Here is a 14,366-nt window from a genome sequence, read left to right on the forward strand (position 1 = left end):
CTTAACCACAAAAAAGGGTTTGATGTGATAGTATTATCTGCAACGTCGTGCAATTTTATTGTACTAGTGCAGTTTAGACACACTACACTTAGCAAAATTTACAAGTATAACTCAATAATCTGCATTGAAAGGCATGTTTATAAGTAACAAATTTTTGCATGTGCTAGAGTTAAATAGCAATAGTAATACAGACCGGCAGAATATTTCTGAACAGTGTGCAAATGCTATATTTTGTTTACAAGTGTTGCGTTACTAGTGTAAAACCATTACAAGTGCAATTGGAACTCGTATCACTGCGAAAACCCACCAATATTCACTACTCATATATTCACCATCGGCGACGCGCCTGCTCCCTTCGGACGTAACCTCGTGCGAGCCCACTAACTTTGTTCTGTTGGTTTGACATTCGTGCTTTTCACTGGCCACCTAGTACGGTTGTTTTGTCCTCTTGGCACTGTAGTTTTTATGCCGGGCTATGTTTATTTGAATGGGTCCCGAAGTACATAAAAAACAGACGATTTACAGGAAAAATTAGTTGAACTAACGGAATTATAATTGATTTCTATGTAATTGAAGAATGGATTTGTACTACATGTTTTAGAAATGAGAAATGCAAAATGCTGTAGGGGCTTAAAGTACCTAGCCGAAGCGCACATAAGAGAATATGAATATAAAATATGCAAGTGGTTAGTCCTAACCTAACGTAACCAAACCTAACCTAATATTACCAGAAATAAGCCAAATTTTATTATTATTATTATTTTGAAAATAACGCTGGACCCTTTGTGAAGCCCACGGAGTACGGAAGTGAAATGAAACAATTTGTAATACTTTAAGCATTGTTTTTTGTATGTTGCAAAGGGGGTATGTTTAGTACAAGGGGTCCAGAAGTACGTAAAAAACACAAATTGGGGTATGTTTAGTACAAGGGGTCCAGAAGTACGTAAAAAACACAAAATTTACAGGAGAAATGAGTGATGCAAGTACTTAGACGTAACATAACGTAACCAAATCTAACCTAACCTAACATAAACTAACAAAAGCTAATCTGAACTAACCTAAACTAACGTAATATTAGTAGAAATAAGCGAAGTTCTATCATTTTTTAGAAAATTATGCGGGACTCCTACACTAATATAACGTAAACTAAACTAACCTAACGTAACCTAAACTAGCCTAACCTAACAAACTAACCAACACTACCCTAAAGTAACCGAATGTGAACAGAAATTGGCAAAATTCTAACATTTTTTAGAGAAAAGAACTGGACCCCTTCTGCTAAACATAGGCCTTGCAAAGTCCAAGGGCACCTTCAGGCTGGAGGGGCAACTCTAAACTTAAGCCCAAAGTCCACACGGCGCGAGCTGGGATCGAACCAGGGACCCCAAGCACTGGAGGTGAGCGCTCTACCACTGAGCCACCGCCCCCCCTTGATTTGATCTATGCTAAGTGAGCTAATTACATGTCGCCCAACATAAATCTATCGGAGGACAATAAGAAGAAAGTTAATTAAGAAACTAAGATTGGGTTAATTTCCAAAGTTGGGCGTCCGTTTCCAGCGAAATTTCTAAAATTTACAGGGAATATATGGATAATTTGATCGTTTGTGTGCTTGATAATATATAAGAGTCTCGAAAAATCTGTTTATTTGTTATATATAAGCGGTTATAAACATGGGACTATATGGCGAGCGGAGGGAACTACTTGGCGCAAGGTAACCGAACAGTTGCATTGTGGGAAAGAAACGAGCATTTATGTTACCAACATGGCGAATGTACAAGGGCAATGAACTAGCAGTTTTAACATTTGTGAAGGAATACATTGATAACGAGCAAAATCTTTTAAAAGTTTGTGAAGAGCACGAATTAATGAACCTATAACAAATTGCAGAAAGTGTGGAAAGGAGATAACAGTGAAAAAACTTGACGAAAGCGGACGCCCAACTTCGGAATATATGCCCTAAGATTTTTAAAGGTGCTGCGGCGGCTCGACTGTATTTTTCACCTCTATTGCATGGGATCCTTGGCTCGATCCCAGCTCGCGCCAAGTGAACTTTATGGTGGACAAACACCGTGCATGGTTTTTTTTTTCGAGTTTCCCTTTTCCTTCCGCTTTTTTCATTCCATTGTTTCATTCACTTCTCATCATCACCGTCTCCTTTAGCAAGCCGGCATAATCGTGGGATGTAAAGCTTAAAAGATTTCAGTTTTATTCAAGATTTTTTAAAAATTATTTCGAGCGGTATGCCTAAACTTCCACCGATTCATTCTTTTTTTTTTTTTTTTTTGCGACTGTGTGCTTATTATTACGACATTAGAATTGTAGTAATAACATAAGATTTACAAGCATTACACAGTCACATTTTCTATATATAAGCAATATCGTGCTCGACCCGCTGTCTTTTATTTCCACTTTGCATTACGTGCTTCAATTGTTAAAATAAACCCACGAAGTTAATTTTCATCAATAATAAATTGATATGCGCAGTGAATTACCTGAGTCCCAACCGGCATAAATACAGGAGTTTCAACTTCATAGTGCGGGAGCGTCATCAAACTTGTTCTTGCCTTGGATACTTTACATTTCGCCAAAATTTTAAATGTAAGGGCTGATGCACTACCTTGGGCACTAGATGTAGACATTTTGCACAATAGAATTGTGGGATAGCACAACATAAAGATGGCAGCGTTAGAAGAGAATGGGTCTTTGCCATCTCGAATAACTTCAGATGCTGAGCTGGAAAATTGGGTTCCCCTTTCACTTACACTTGTTGAATATCCAAAAGGTAATTCTAATGTTTTAATAGTAATACTTTGAATGAAGGAAATCCATTGTGACTAAAGTAGGTAATGTCACATTGTATTACCGCAAATACTGAAAATATTAATGGTACAAGTTACGAAACATAAATATTTATAGAAAGTGTTAAGTCATGGGTATCTCTTTAGTAATCTAGCAACAAGCTTATAATTGTAGTATGTGCTGTATAAATACAAAATGAAGCACTGATTCAATTGCATATTTAAGCGTAGACGAGAGGTTTTTCAGTTATTGTTGGCAAATGTAATATACAAGTAATCATTTTATCAATGTTACCAGACATCGAAATATTGATGAGGTGGCAAGCTAACTCATGATATCTATACATTCTCAAAATGCGATCGTAATAGCATGCCCTTCTGTGATATATATATGGTTATAGTTAAGGAGCCGTACTTCCCATTTAGGGAAGGACGAGAAACACCGTACTTTCAGGAATTATTCATTGACTATCTAGGATGTTAAAAAGTAGGTAATAGACTGAGTTCTTGCCCTTGCACTTAGGGTGTTTAGGTAGTGCAACAGTAAGATGCATCCTCGTGCACGGGAGATGAGAAGTAGCTGTTCTTAACTATTACCATATATATATATATATTTTTAATATGTAGAGTTGATCTTTCACATTACCCTTCAAGCCCTTAACCACATTACATAAGTTAACGGAGGATTGTAAATAAATGTATATTCTCACGAGAAAATTTAGTTGTAGAGGATGTCTTATTTCCAAATTGTAAGCCAAGATATAAAATTGGGCATTAGTGCTGTATCGCCGGACCAATTTGAAAATCGAAAACAAGTAGCAGAATGTACTACATGCGGTTATATTAGTTGGATTAAGGTGCTGGCGTAGTTTTGGCGCACCACATTTTACAAGATTTACACTTAAAATTGATTATTTTGTATGAAAAGACATAATTTTATACAAAATAATACAGCTGTATTTTAGGTTTACAAGTGTAGGATTATTAGTGTGAAATCATTACAAGTGCTTTACAATGGATAGAGTGAGTGAGTGCATATGAAAGATGACTATTGGATGTCATTTTCTACCGGCGTTGTACTTCTGCACAGTGTACAGTACCTGTATTTTATGTTTACATGTGGATCGCTACTAGGATGAAACCATGACAAGTGGTATTGAAACTTGTATCTTTTCCAGAACTCAGTTATTTCCACTATCCTCGTTTACGAGTATACCCACCATCGTTGGCACGTCTTCCTTCGGACTAGCGGACCTACCAGCATAGCACTCTTGCTTTTTAGTGACCACCTAGCATAGATTGTTGTGTGTTTTTGCATTGTACTTTTTCTGTCACATGTCCTGAAGCTGTATTTATAAGCAAATCAAAAAATAATTATAATTTTTCAACAATTATTTCTGGTGGCCTTCTTGAATTTTACCTATACCAAGTGAGATTTTTCACTTCACCAAGCGCAAATCTCTTAGGATACATTTTCAACAATTATTTCGAGTGGTGCGCCAAAAGTAAAGTGGATTACATTAACATTTGTTAGATTACGTTACATTAGGCGTTTAATAGTACTATACGGATCCGTACTATAAGTAGTAGTAGGAACGAGTTAGAAGCCCAGTAGGGATTGGTTGGGTACTGTTTTTCTTCTGTTCTGTTCTTTAATTTCATGTCAAATTAAAGACGCCCAAATTTTTCTCTGCATTTTACAATCTTTGTCACATACAAGAGCCATTTCGGCACTGCCTTTCAGCCACTATACCATAAGTGTACCTCTCCGCGAAATAGTCCATCCACCTCCACATACAGTTCCGCTTACATCAAAGACAACCACTTTCTTAACTTTTATTATTCCCCTTACCTGACTTTCACTCGTTCTTCCTCACAAACTAAATAAATTCTGTTCCGGTAAATTTCCTAAAATTGGTCCGGCAATACAGCACTTAACCCTAAAATTGAATGTAATTCTACGCGATATACTGATGTTACAGTCTTTGTATCCCAGAACAGGTCTATCATGTTAAGGCTTAGGTTAGTCTATGGCAATTAACCCGTTTTTTCTGAACAGTATAGGATGAGATTCCTCAAGAACGATTAACATGAAGGATTCTATAGTAATTTATGCCACACACAGTTTTCTTCATCCACGGACTACCAATGGGAAGGCAGACTCATATCCATTAGATCATCATTACATATAAATGTTTTTTGTGACCTGCTTGTGTGTGTCTTTTATTTTGTTTATTTTTTTTTTAATAATAAAAGAAACATCGAAAGGATAGAAAAATTACAAAATGTTAAAATTGTCGATCTTTGTATCGTGCCAGTTAAATTTTGGCACACCACTCGAAATAATTTATGTGGAAATCTTTCACTGATTTTCTTCTTGCTTCCTAAATGATTTGCGCTGGGCGACGTGAAAATATCTCACTTGACACATATGAAATTCAAGAGGCCATCAGCGATAATTGTTGAGAAAGTACAGTTCTCTTACGATTTACATATAGATGCAGCGTCCAGATGTATGGCATAAAGACTACATCAGAAAAAAAGCACAAAGTGGCCACTAAAAAAGTGCGAATACTGTCTGAGTCAGGGTAGGGCAAGGATGCGTTCGATGGGAGCAGGCGCGTCAGTGACGGTGAGTATACGCGTAAGCTAATGGTAGTGAAAGCAAGAGAGTTTTCGCAATGATACGAGTTTCAGTAGTACTTGTCATGGTTTCATACTAGTAGCGCCCCACTTGTAAACATAAATACAGCTTCTGTACACTTTGCAGAAATTCAAGCCGGTGGAAAATAGTATCTAATACAGTCTTCTTTCATATAGACTCTATTATTTTATCAGTCGTAAACTACTTGTAATAGTATTACACTAGTAACCCTACACTTGTAAACCTAAAATACAGCTGTATTCGTATTTAATTCTATCTGCTGTAGAAATGTTCTTTACAAATGTGTCTTTTCATGTAAAGTATTGACAATTATCTGTTAATCTTTCAAAATCTGATATCCCAAAAGTAAACCAGCACCCTTTTTATTTTGGGTTGATGAGAATTTTTTCTTAATTCTGCTTTATTTATGTATTTATTAATCTGGGGCACGTGTATCGTACACCTTCCATTTTCCTTGGACAGGTTGACACCCCACCCAAACCGCTGAGGGCGTGTCTATGGGATTTCTAGGGTGTAGTGTCAGTGCTCCTCAAACGCGCCATTGTAGTGTTGAGGCGTGCACACAGTTTTTCATTTCTCAGTGTTCCATAAAATCAGTTAAATATGTAAAACTCGTTTAATTTCAGTCCGGGTTAGCTGCAGGGTTGTTGGAATTTTCCCCAGCCCAAAAGACCCCAGTGTGTATTTTTGGGTAAAACCAACCTCTAAAAATATAGTTCAGAACTTAGATTGAAATGATTATCTTAATATGATGATAGTTGTTTTCTTCAGTGGTATTTCTCAGTTCACGCCTAGTTTCAAAATTGACTTTAAATGTATTACCAAAAGGAGATCTCCAAGACAAATGCCTTTGAAGAAGAAATTGTGTTTCGGAATCATGCAACGAATTTTGTTCATGCTCAATCAAATTCGCTGTAACGGCGTTCACTTAATCTGGTACAAAGAGCAATACAACTACTTTCCCTTTGTTTTTGTAGTGCATACTCGCGTATAGGGCATATAAATAATAAAGTGTCCTCCATGTATGAGTTAATTACAAATCGAAAACTTCACTTAAAAAAGGAATTTTCAACATTACTTTTGTATGATTACCCGTATACAAAGGAAAAAGAATGCATTAAAAAAGAAATAAATCTTCCCTTATGATAATTATAAATGCTCAGATCAGACTTATTTATTTTTGTAATATCATAATTTGAATCAAAGGCACGAAATTCTTCACTTAAAAAAGGAAATTATTCAGATCCACCTCTATTCTCTCAGTACTACACCTAAGATAGTTACACCATAAAAACGAAAAATAACTGCATTAAAAAGGAGATCGGAAATTTTCCGAATTCTTCTTGCATATCTGGTGGAGTATGTGCCATATAGTATGACCAAATGTCAAATATATTATCTGAAATCGAGATTTTGAATCGTATAATGAAAGTATATTAAACAAATTCTTTCGTATATTGCACATACGAGGGTTCTACTGATTTGGGGAATTGTTCACACTTATTGTAATATAATTTTAATGGTTACATTCTACGATTTCATTTCGTCTCCATGTGTTTCATTTTCTTTCTTCGATATTGAATGCAAGTAAATAACACACACACACACACCAGGAAAGTAAACTATTTAACCCCTATTCCCTCCAAGGATATGTAATTCTAGAATCATCGTGTCATTTACAGCCTAGAGTGCAAGGGGAATATATATGCAAAATTTCAGTGCTCTAAGCTAAACGAAAAACCAAAGCCTCTTCATTCCTCCGTAGGATATCAGGGTGGCCACTCACCTGGAAAACCGGGAAAAGTCAGGGAAATTTTTAATTCTGGAAAAGTCAGGGAATTTTGATGAAAAACCGGGAATTTTTACTCGGGGCAAAATTTACGTTCTCCTGTATTCCTAGCCATTTAGCCAGTTTATTTATATACAAAATAGTTTTGGTCGCTGGGGGCTTCGCCCCCAGATCTCTCCTTCGTTCCAGGTTTCGTTTGTCTAGCTCTGCTGGTTTGGGCTGCGCATACTTTCTTCATATTCTTTTATCATTTAGTGCTGCCCATGAATTGAGCTGGAGCGAAATCGGGACCATTTTGTAATTCACACACTTGTTATCGGGACACGCTGCGCCCCTGTATCCCGTTTTGGTAGTCACGTGATTAATATAAAGGCTGAACGGTAGTTGAGTATTTCTGCCGGAAGAGTTCCGAATGTGTGTCGAATTCCACAAAATGTGTGGAATTTTGGTTAATGCTTGTATTTCTATGTGGAATCAAAAACTGTGTGGATTCCACATGCATTTGTACTCAGTGGCGGCAGTACTTTTTGCGACACACGATTAATTGGCTATGCTTTTTACAGATAATTGACCTTTTGACCACCAATTTGAAGTAATGGCATTCCCCTCCCTCTAGTTTTTACACCCAATTCCGCTACTGCATGTACTACTGTTCTAAAAAAAAAAAAAAAAAAAAAAAAAAAAAAAAACCAGCTACAAACAAAATTTCTGATTTCTTAAAAGCACATTTTATTAGTGCTCATTTAGTTCAGTTCCGTTGTTTTGTTACACAATATTTCCTATCTATGTCGACCTGTTCCCCAGTTGCATAACCACCGCACTCCACTGCTGGTACGACAAAACCTTTGGGACCCGGGCCTACCTAAAGTTGTTAATGCCGGCTTTCTAGACCGAAGTCCGCTACTTCTTAATACAGGTAGCTCCATAATTGTCCTCTCTATACTCTCTGGGCCAACACCAAAACTTTTGAGTGTCCACAGGAAATCGAACCCGGGACTACGTGCATCGTACGCACACGCGCTAACCATCCGGTTCAGTATATATATTAATTTCTGATGTGAATGAATTGTACACTCATATTCATATTATTATTATTATTCATTTGAGTTTGCATCTCAATCATGTCTAAAAAAGCTACTTTTTCGAACGACTGGCTGTCCAACCCAAATTTCTCATTGTGGCTTTCTGCTGTGAAGGACAACAGGAATGCTGCATTCTGTAAGATTTGCAGAAATACTTTTAGCCTCAGCAACATGGGGAAACGGGCTATTATTAGCCACATGGAAGGCAAAAAACACACTGCAGCTGTGAAGAACTCTCTAGTAACTCGGCCGATAACAACTTTTTGTCAGCAAAAGAATGCAGTGGAATGTAGTGGTCAGAATCCAGGTCCTTCTTGTCCCGCTGAAGAACTGGTTGTAAGTAAAGAGATGCTGGTGGCTTCTGAAGAATCTATTAAAAATAAACATGCTAATGTTATGAAGTCGTTTCTAGTGTCTGAGTCAGTAACTAAAGCTGAAGTTCTGTGGTGTTTGCAGGCAGTAATGGAACACTTGTCATTCCGATCTGCTTTCCGACTGGCAACAAATTTCAAGCTCATGTTCCCTGATAGCGAAATTTGTAGTAAGATGCAATTACAACGTACCAAGTTAGCTTATACTATCGTTCATGGTCTTGGACGACTTTTTAAAGGTGATCTTCTCAAAGAAATAGAAGCTTGCAAGCATTATGTTATTGGGTTTCATGAAAGCCTTAACAAAGTCGCGCAAAAGCAGCAAATGGACCTTACGATTCGGTTTTGGGACAATGAAAAAAGCAAGATATTTAAATTCAGTGTTCCTCGGACATTCAAGTTAATTTCAAGAATGGTATCTTAGGTTTGGACCTCAAGAAAATTGTTCAAGTTTCGATGGATGGCCCACATGTTCACTTCAAATTTTTAAGTGACCTGCAGAAAGATCTTGCAAGTTCACCTTCAGATCCAATTCTTCTTGATATTGGAAGTTGTGGGCTGCATACTATGAATTGTGCTTTTAAAGCTGCCATGCAAGCAACAGGTTGGAAATTAGAAGAATTCCTAAGGGCGTCTTATAATTTATTCAAAGACGTTCCAGCTCGTCATGCAGATTACATAAGATGCACAGGGTCTTCTGTGTTTCCGAAAAAAATTTGCAGCATTAGATGGACAGAAAATTCAGACGTTGCTTCCCGGGCGATGGAAATATTACCGAACGTAAAGAAATACGTACAGTGGGCTGTTGATGAGAAGAAAGTACCACAGTGCAAAAGCTTTGATACTGTAAGACATTTCACAAATGATAACCTGCTTGGGTGCAAAACTTGGCTTTTTCACAACATTAGCAAAAACTGTTGAACCTTTCCTGCGTGAATTTCAGGGAGAAGCTCCATTGGCTCCTTTCCTTTACAACTCGCTCCAGGCCATAGTATTGTCTGTTGCAGGTCATTTTGTGAAAGATAGTTTTTTGGAAGGTTAAGATTGATTTCAATAATAGCGAAAACTTAAAGCCAGCCAAGTTTGTAAACATTGGGTACGCATCAAAGGATGCTATACGAAAAGCCAATACCGTATCGGATAGACAAACTCTTGAATTTCGACAAGACTGTCGCGCAGGATGTCAGAAATTCATACTGAAAATAATGGACAGGTCACCTCTAAAATTCAACCTGATAAGAGCAATTTCTTTCCTGGATCCAAGTGTGTTTGTTATGGATGACACTGTAGCAAAGAGATTGTCCGATTGCCTAGAAATTGTAGTATCCAAGAATTGGATTTCAGGAACATTAGCTGATGAAATCCAAGGTGAATTCAAAGTTTTTGCTAAAAAATCCTCTTGTATTGGCAGCAATGAGGACTTATAACAGGAAAAGTAAGAGATTAGATGACCATTGGATGGAGATGCTGCATTTAGGCGCATGCTCAATACATATGACTAATTTTGTGAAATTTGTCCTCATTTTATCTCATGGAAATGCTAGTGTGGAGAGGGGATTTTCAATCAACAAAGAATGTTTAATTGAAAATCAAAGCGAGTTGAGTCTAATTGCACTCAGGCAGGTACATGATAAAATATCAGCTGTAGGTGGTATTGATAAGTTTCTAATTACAAAGAGGGTTGTCCATACTGCCCGCAATGCTCATGGAGTCTATGTTGAGTCTCTGAGGAATCAAGAAGAGGAAGAGAAGAAACAGAAGAAGAGAAATGCCATTAAGGATAAAGTTATTGAACTCGAAGCGAAGAAAATGAAGTTGTTGAATGATGTCAAGGAGAAACTGTCTGCAATTGATGATGAGATTGTTGGTTTGAGGTCTTAAAACATTTAAGTGGATGTGGTCTTAACTTCAGTTTGATTTTAGTGAACTGCAAGTCTGTGATTTGAGGTTTTAAAACATTTCAGTAGTGTTCGTTCCAGTAATTTGTGTTTTAGTAGTGGACTGTAAGTGTGTGTACTTTTGTAACTAGTATTAAGCTTAAGGTTGAAAAGTGATAGGGATAGACATTCCTCTTCTCGTTCTGTGCAGCAGTTGGTTACAGTGGAGTGGAAACACACAGGAGAATTGAAAATTAGGCAAGTAAGTGATTAAAATTAGATTATTTATCTTCGCTAGTGTTTTTTGTGATTCTTTTTTTAATAATGATCCTCTAGTCCACATTGCATTTCACTTGTAGCTTCTGTTTAAGCTTTAAAAAACAATGATATAGCAATTTTAGATCTCTCTGGAAATTTTCTGGAAAACCGGGAAAATTTCTGGAAAAGTCAGGGAATTTTGAAATTCCAAATGAGTGGCCACCCTGGATATGGAATTCCCAAAATCTCTACTGATAAGCTGCGTAGAGTACAAGGAGGATATATTTACAAATTTCCAAGGTCCTACGTGTTATGGTTTTGGATATCTGACGAACGCCAAAATACTGTTCCATTGGGATACTCAATTACCAAAACCTCGCCTTATTTGAAACCTAGGGTGCAAGAAAAATACACAAATTTCAAAGTTCTATATCTAGTGGTTTCCAAGTTCTGGCGAACGGCAATAAAATCAGTCAAGCTCCCCCTCCTCTCCACCCTCCCTTAGGGTACATATTTCGTAAAACTCCGTCTACAGGCCTACAGCCTAGGGTATATGGGGAACATTTTCACAAAATTTCAAGGTTCGTTGCATAGCTTCGGAGATCTGTTGATGGGCGAATCAATCAGTGGATTTACTTTTATATATTTTAAAACTTCCTTTCATGTCTAATATTATAAATTTTGAATGAAACCGTAAATTGAACAATATTTGATTGTTTCATTTTTAAATGTAAAGTTATAAATAATTATTATTAACTATTATTTTTAATATTGGAACAGTTTTTATTGATCTAAAATACTACAATTATTAAATATTAATACATTGAAATCTATAGCAATCAACTCTGTTATAAAAGAAGAACCTCTTCTGATAATTTGCCAGGAGGTAAAGTACCTATAATGGAAGCCACATTGCCTCGCTGAACTGCTATGCTGATACGTTGTGTAAGAGAAGCAATAGCCCAATTGTCACCAGTAACCTGTGTAATACTTCGGCCTATCGTTGATGAAATTGAAACCTTCGATTCAATGGCTATGATCATATTTTCTTCTTTTCCCACATTCTTCTCGTGATGGAGAAAGAGTAAGGTTAGATGACACGAAAGTGTAAGAACTGATGAAATCCCAGAGAAGAATCTCCTCCCTCTTCCATGGTACGTCATGCCATCTGGTCTTTTGGCTTCAAATCGGTTGTATCAGACTGGTTCACGAACAGATGGAACTTCAGCTGACGTGACTGCTCTCCAGATAATGTCATTCACCTTGGAATGTCTCGTATGTCATCCGGAGCCACTTATGCAAGAGGGACCGTGTAGACCATTCTGTTTGACATACACCACATTTAGAGCAGGTATGTGATTCACAGATGTCTACCCGTAGGCGAAGTGCAACTGCAATTTTGGTTTGAAAGATACAGTCCTAGGGTTTACAATGGTAATTCCTGTAGCCAATCACCTGAAATTGAAGATGAGGAATAAAAAAAAAATAAAAATAAAATTTAAAAAATTCTTATCTTTGTTCGAGTCAATTGAAATTTGTATTATAGTTTTTGTCTAGATATGTAGATACATAATCTTTTTATTGCATATCCCACTAGTGATTTCAAACTTCAAATTTAAAAAAAAAAAAAAAAAGTAAAAGAAAAAATCCTAAAAATTGTAGGAACGACGTACTAGTGGTTGTTACTCTAACAATAGTAAGTATAATGTGTTATAATTGAAAAAAATCAAATGTGATACTTTCTCCATCATAAACTTTAGCTCTAAAATGTTGAATTTGTTAAATTTCGATACTACACTTAGGCAATAATTTTCGTCTATTAGGATTTTCCATACTATTCCAATTAAGGCTTTTGATGCTAAGAGACAAAAGTAAAGAACAGAAAAGTGTTAAAGAAAACAGTATTTGTTGCAGTGTTTTTGAATAATCCTGTTTACGCTAACGTCTGCAATCATCAATTGGCTCGCGGTACTCAACAATAATGGCCGCCACTTACAAACGGACTTGGATTATTTTTTTTTAATCCAGTTTTGTGCTGCCAATGAATATGGTAATAGTAGAATTATTTCATATAGATTGAGCCATATAAGAGATCAAAGTTAAATTTGGATGAAGATACCCTGAACAAGAATTGACTGTGTTATCAAGTTTTTATTCAAAAGTGTATTGTAGAAAAGAAGGAAAACCAAATGTTTAGTATCGACCGTAGTAAATGTTGTGCAGTGACATGTAATATTGATTGTAATGTATGAGGGCTGGAATGAAAGAGTGGCAACATACGAATCTTTCGTGAACTATTTATTGTACAATCATGAGACTTCTGCAGGCCTTCAGCGTAATATCCTGCAGCATAGTGCACCCGTTGCCAGATACCATCAGCGGTTGTTGTCTGCAGGAGAGCACCCTATAGCTCGAAATATGGCATCTTTGGTGCGGAAAAGCATCCCTCGCAGTGGTTTTTTCATCTTAGGAAACAGATGAAAGTCACATGGACATGTCCGGTGAATAGGATGGGTACTCTAGAACCTCCCACCCTCATCGTGCAAACAGGTTCTTTACAGCAACTGCGTTATGACAACGGGCGTTGTCATGCAAAACAGTGTGTTTATCCATAACGAAAATGTTCCAGAAACTTACGGTAGTACACCGCATTTTCAGTCTGGTCCGGAGGAACTGCATGCCGTAATATGACACGTACATCGTGTGCCACTATCAGCGTCATCTTCATATTTCCTGGTTCCTGACTCAGCTTCTTGGGTCGGGAAGGTGATTGGTGGCGCCACTCCTTTGGCGCTTAGGTTCTAGCTAATAAAAGCGCGCTCATATTTCGTCAAATGCGATGATCCTGCCCAGGAACACGCGACCTTCCCGTCTGTAACGTGCCAAATGATTAACGACGAGATCATATCTGTGCCATTTTTGAACGCCTGTAGCGTGATGCGATACCCACCGGGATGGAGTTTTTATGTAACCAATGACATTGTGCCACACATTCAGCACTGTAGTATGGGATGTTCTTACCTCGTTAGCCATCTCCCGGGGAGTACACCTCCTGTCTACATGTAGCAAAGATTGAATCAATTCAATGACTTGATTTTCGACCCCATGTCGTCCTCCACTTGGGTCCTGTTGCACCATCACGTCCTGCATGAAACGCTGCAGCCTAACATGCCACAGTCCGATACCACAATGCGTCATTAGCGCATGCTTCACGTAGTCCGGAGTGGCATTCCCTTGCGTTTTTTTTTTTTTCTTTCTTTTTTTCACAGGCCACTTTAATATTTATCCATGCAAGTTGTTCTAATTTGAAAAACGTCCCCTTTAGAGCGGTGTGATTTGAAAACCTACATTCAACACACTCCACTACTATCACTGCAGCATCTACAATAGCGCCGCCACCCGCGTTGCATAGCTCCACCCACCTTCTACATATGTTGCCAACAGCAGCTCGAAAAAAATCCCTGCACGGGATAAAACATTGTTGCTACTTATTTCTTTCTAGCTCGTATAAAGAAGCTATTTT

At 37.5% G+C, this 14,366-nt stretch overlaps 2 protein-coding genes across 2 annotated transcripts in view; one reads left to right on the top strand and one right to left on the bottom strand.

The window, feature by feature from the left end:
- Tgt (tRNA-guanine transglycosylase) overlaps positions 1-2,642 on the bottom strand; it is a 48,191-nt gene extending 45,549 nt beyond the window's left edge. Inside the window, exon 1 of the mRNA XM_081743422.1 lies at positions 2,496-2,642. Within this exon, the coding sequence (XP_081599548.1) occupies positions 2,496-2,642 (147 nt within the window). The remainder of the gene's footprint in view (positions 1-2,495) is intronic.
- Positions 2,643-2,644: 2 nt separating this feature from the next.
- LOC145673643 (dolichyldiphosphatase 1-like) overlaps positions 2,645-14,366 on the top strand; it is a 35,444-nt gene continuing 23,722 nt past the window's right edge. Inside the window, exon 1 of the mRNA XM_081743423.1 lies at positions 2,645-2,785. Coding sequence (XP_081599549.1) covers positions 2,680-2,785 — 106 coding nt within the window. The 5' untranslated portion in view covers positions 2,645-2,679. The remainder of the gene's footprint in view (positions 2,786-14,366) is intronic.

The sequence above is a fragment of the Thermobia domestica genome, chromosome 2 (assembly GCF_964235325.1).
Source record: "Thermobia domestica chromosome 2, izTheDome1.hap1.1, whole genome shotgun sequence".
NCBI lineage: Eukaryota > Metazoa > Arthropoda > Insecta > Zygentoma > Lepismatidae > Thermobia > Thermobia domestica.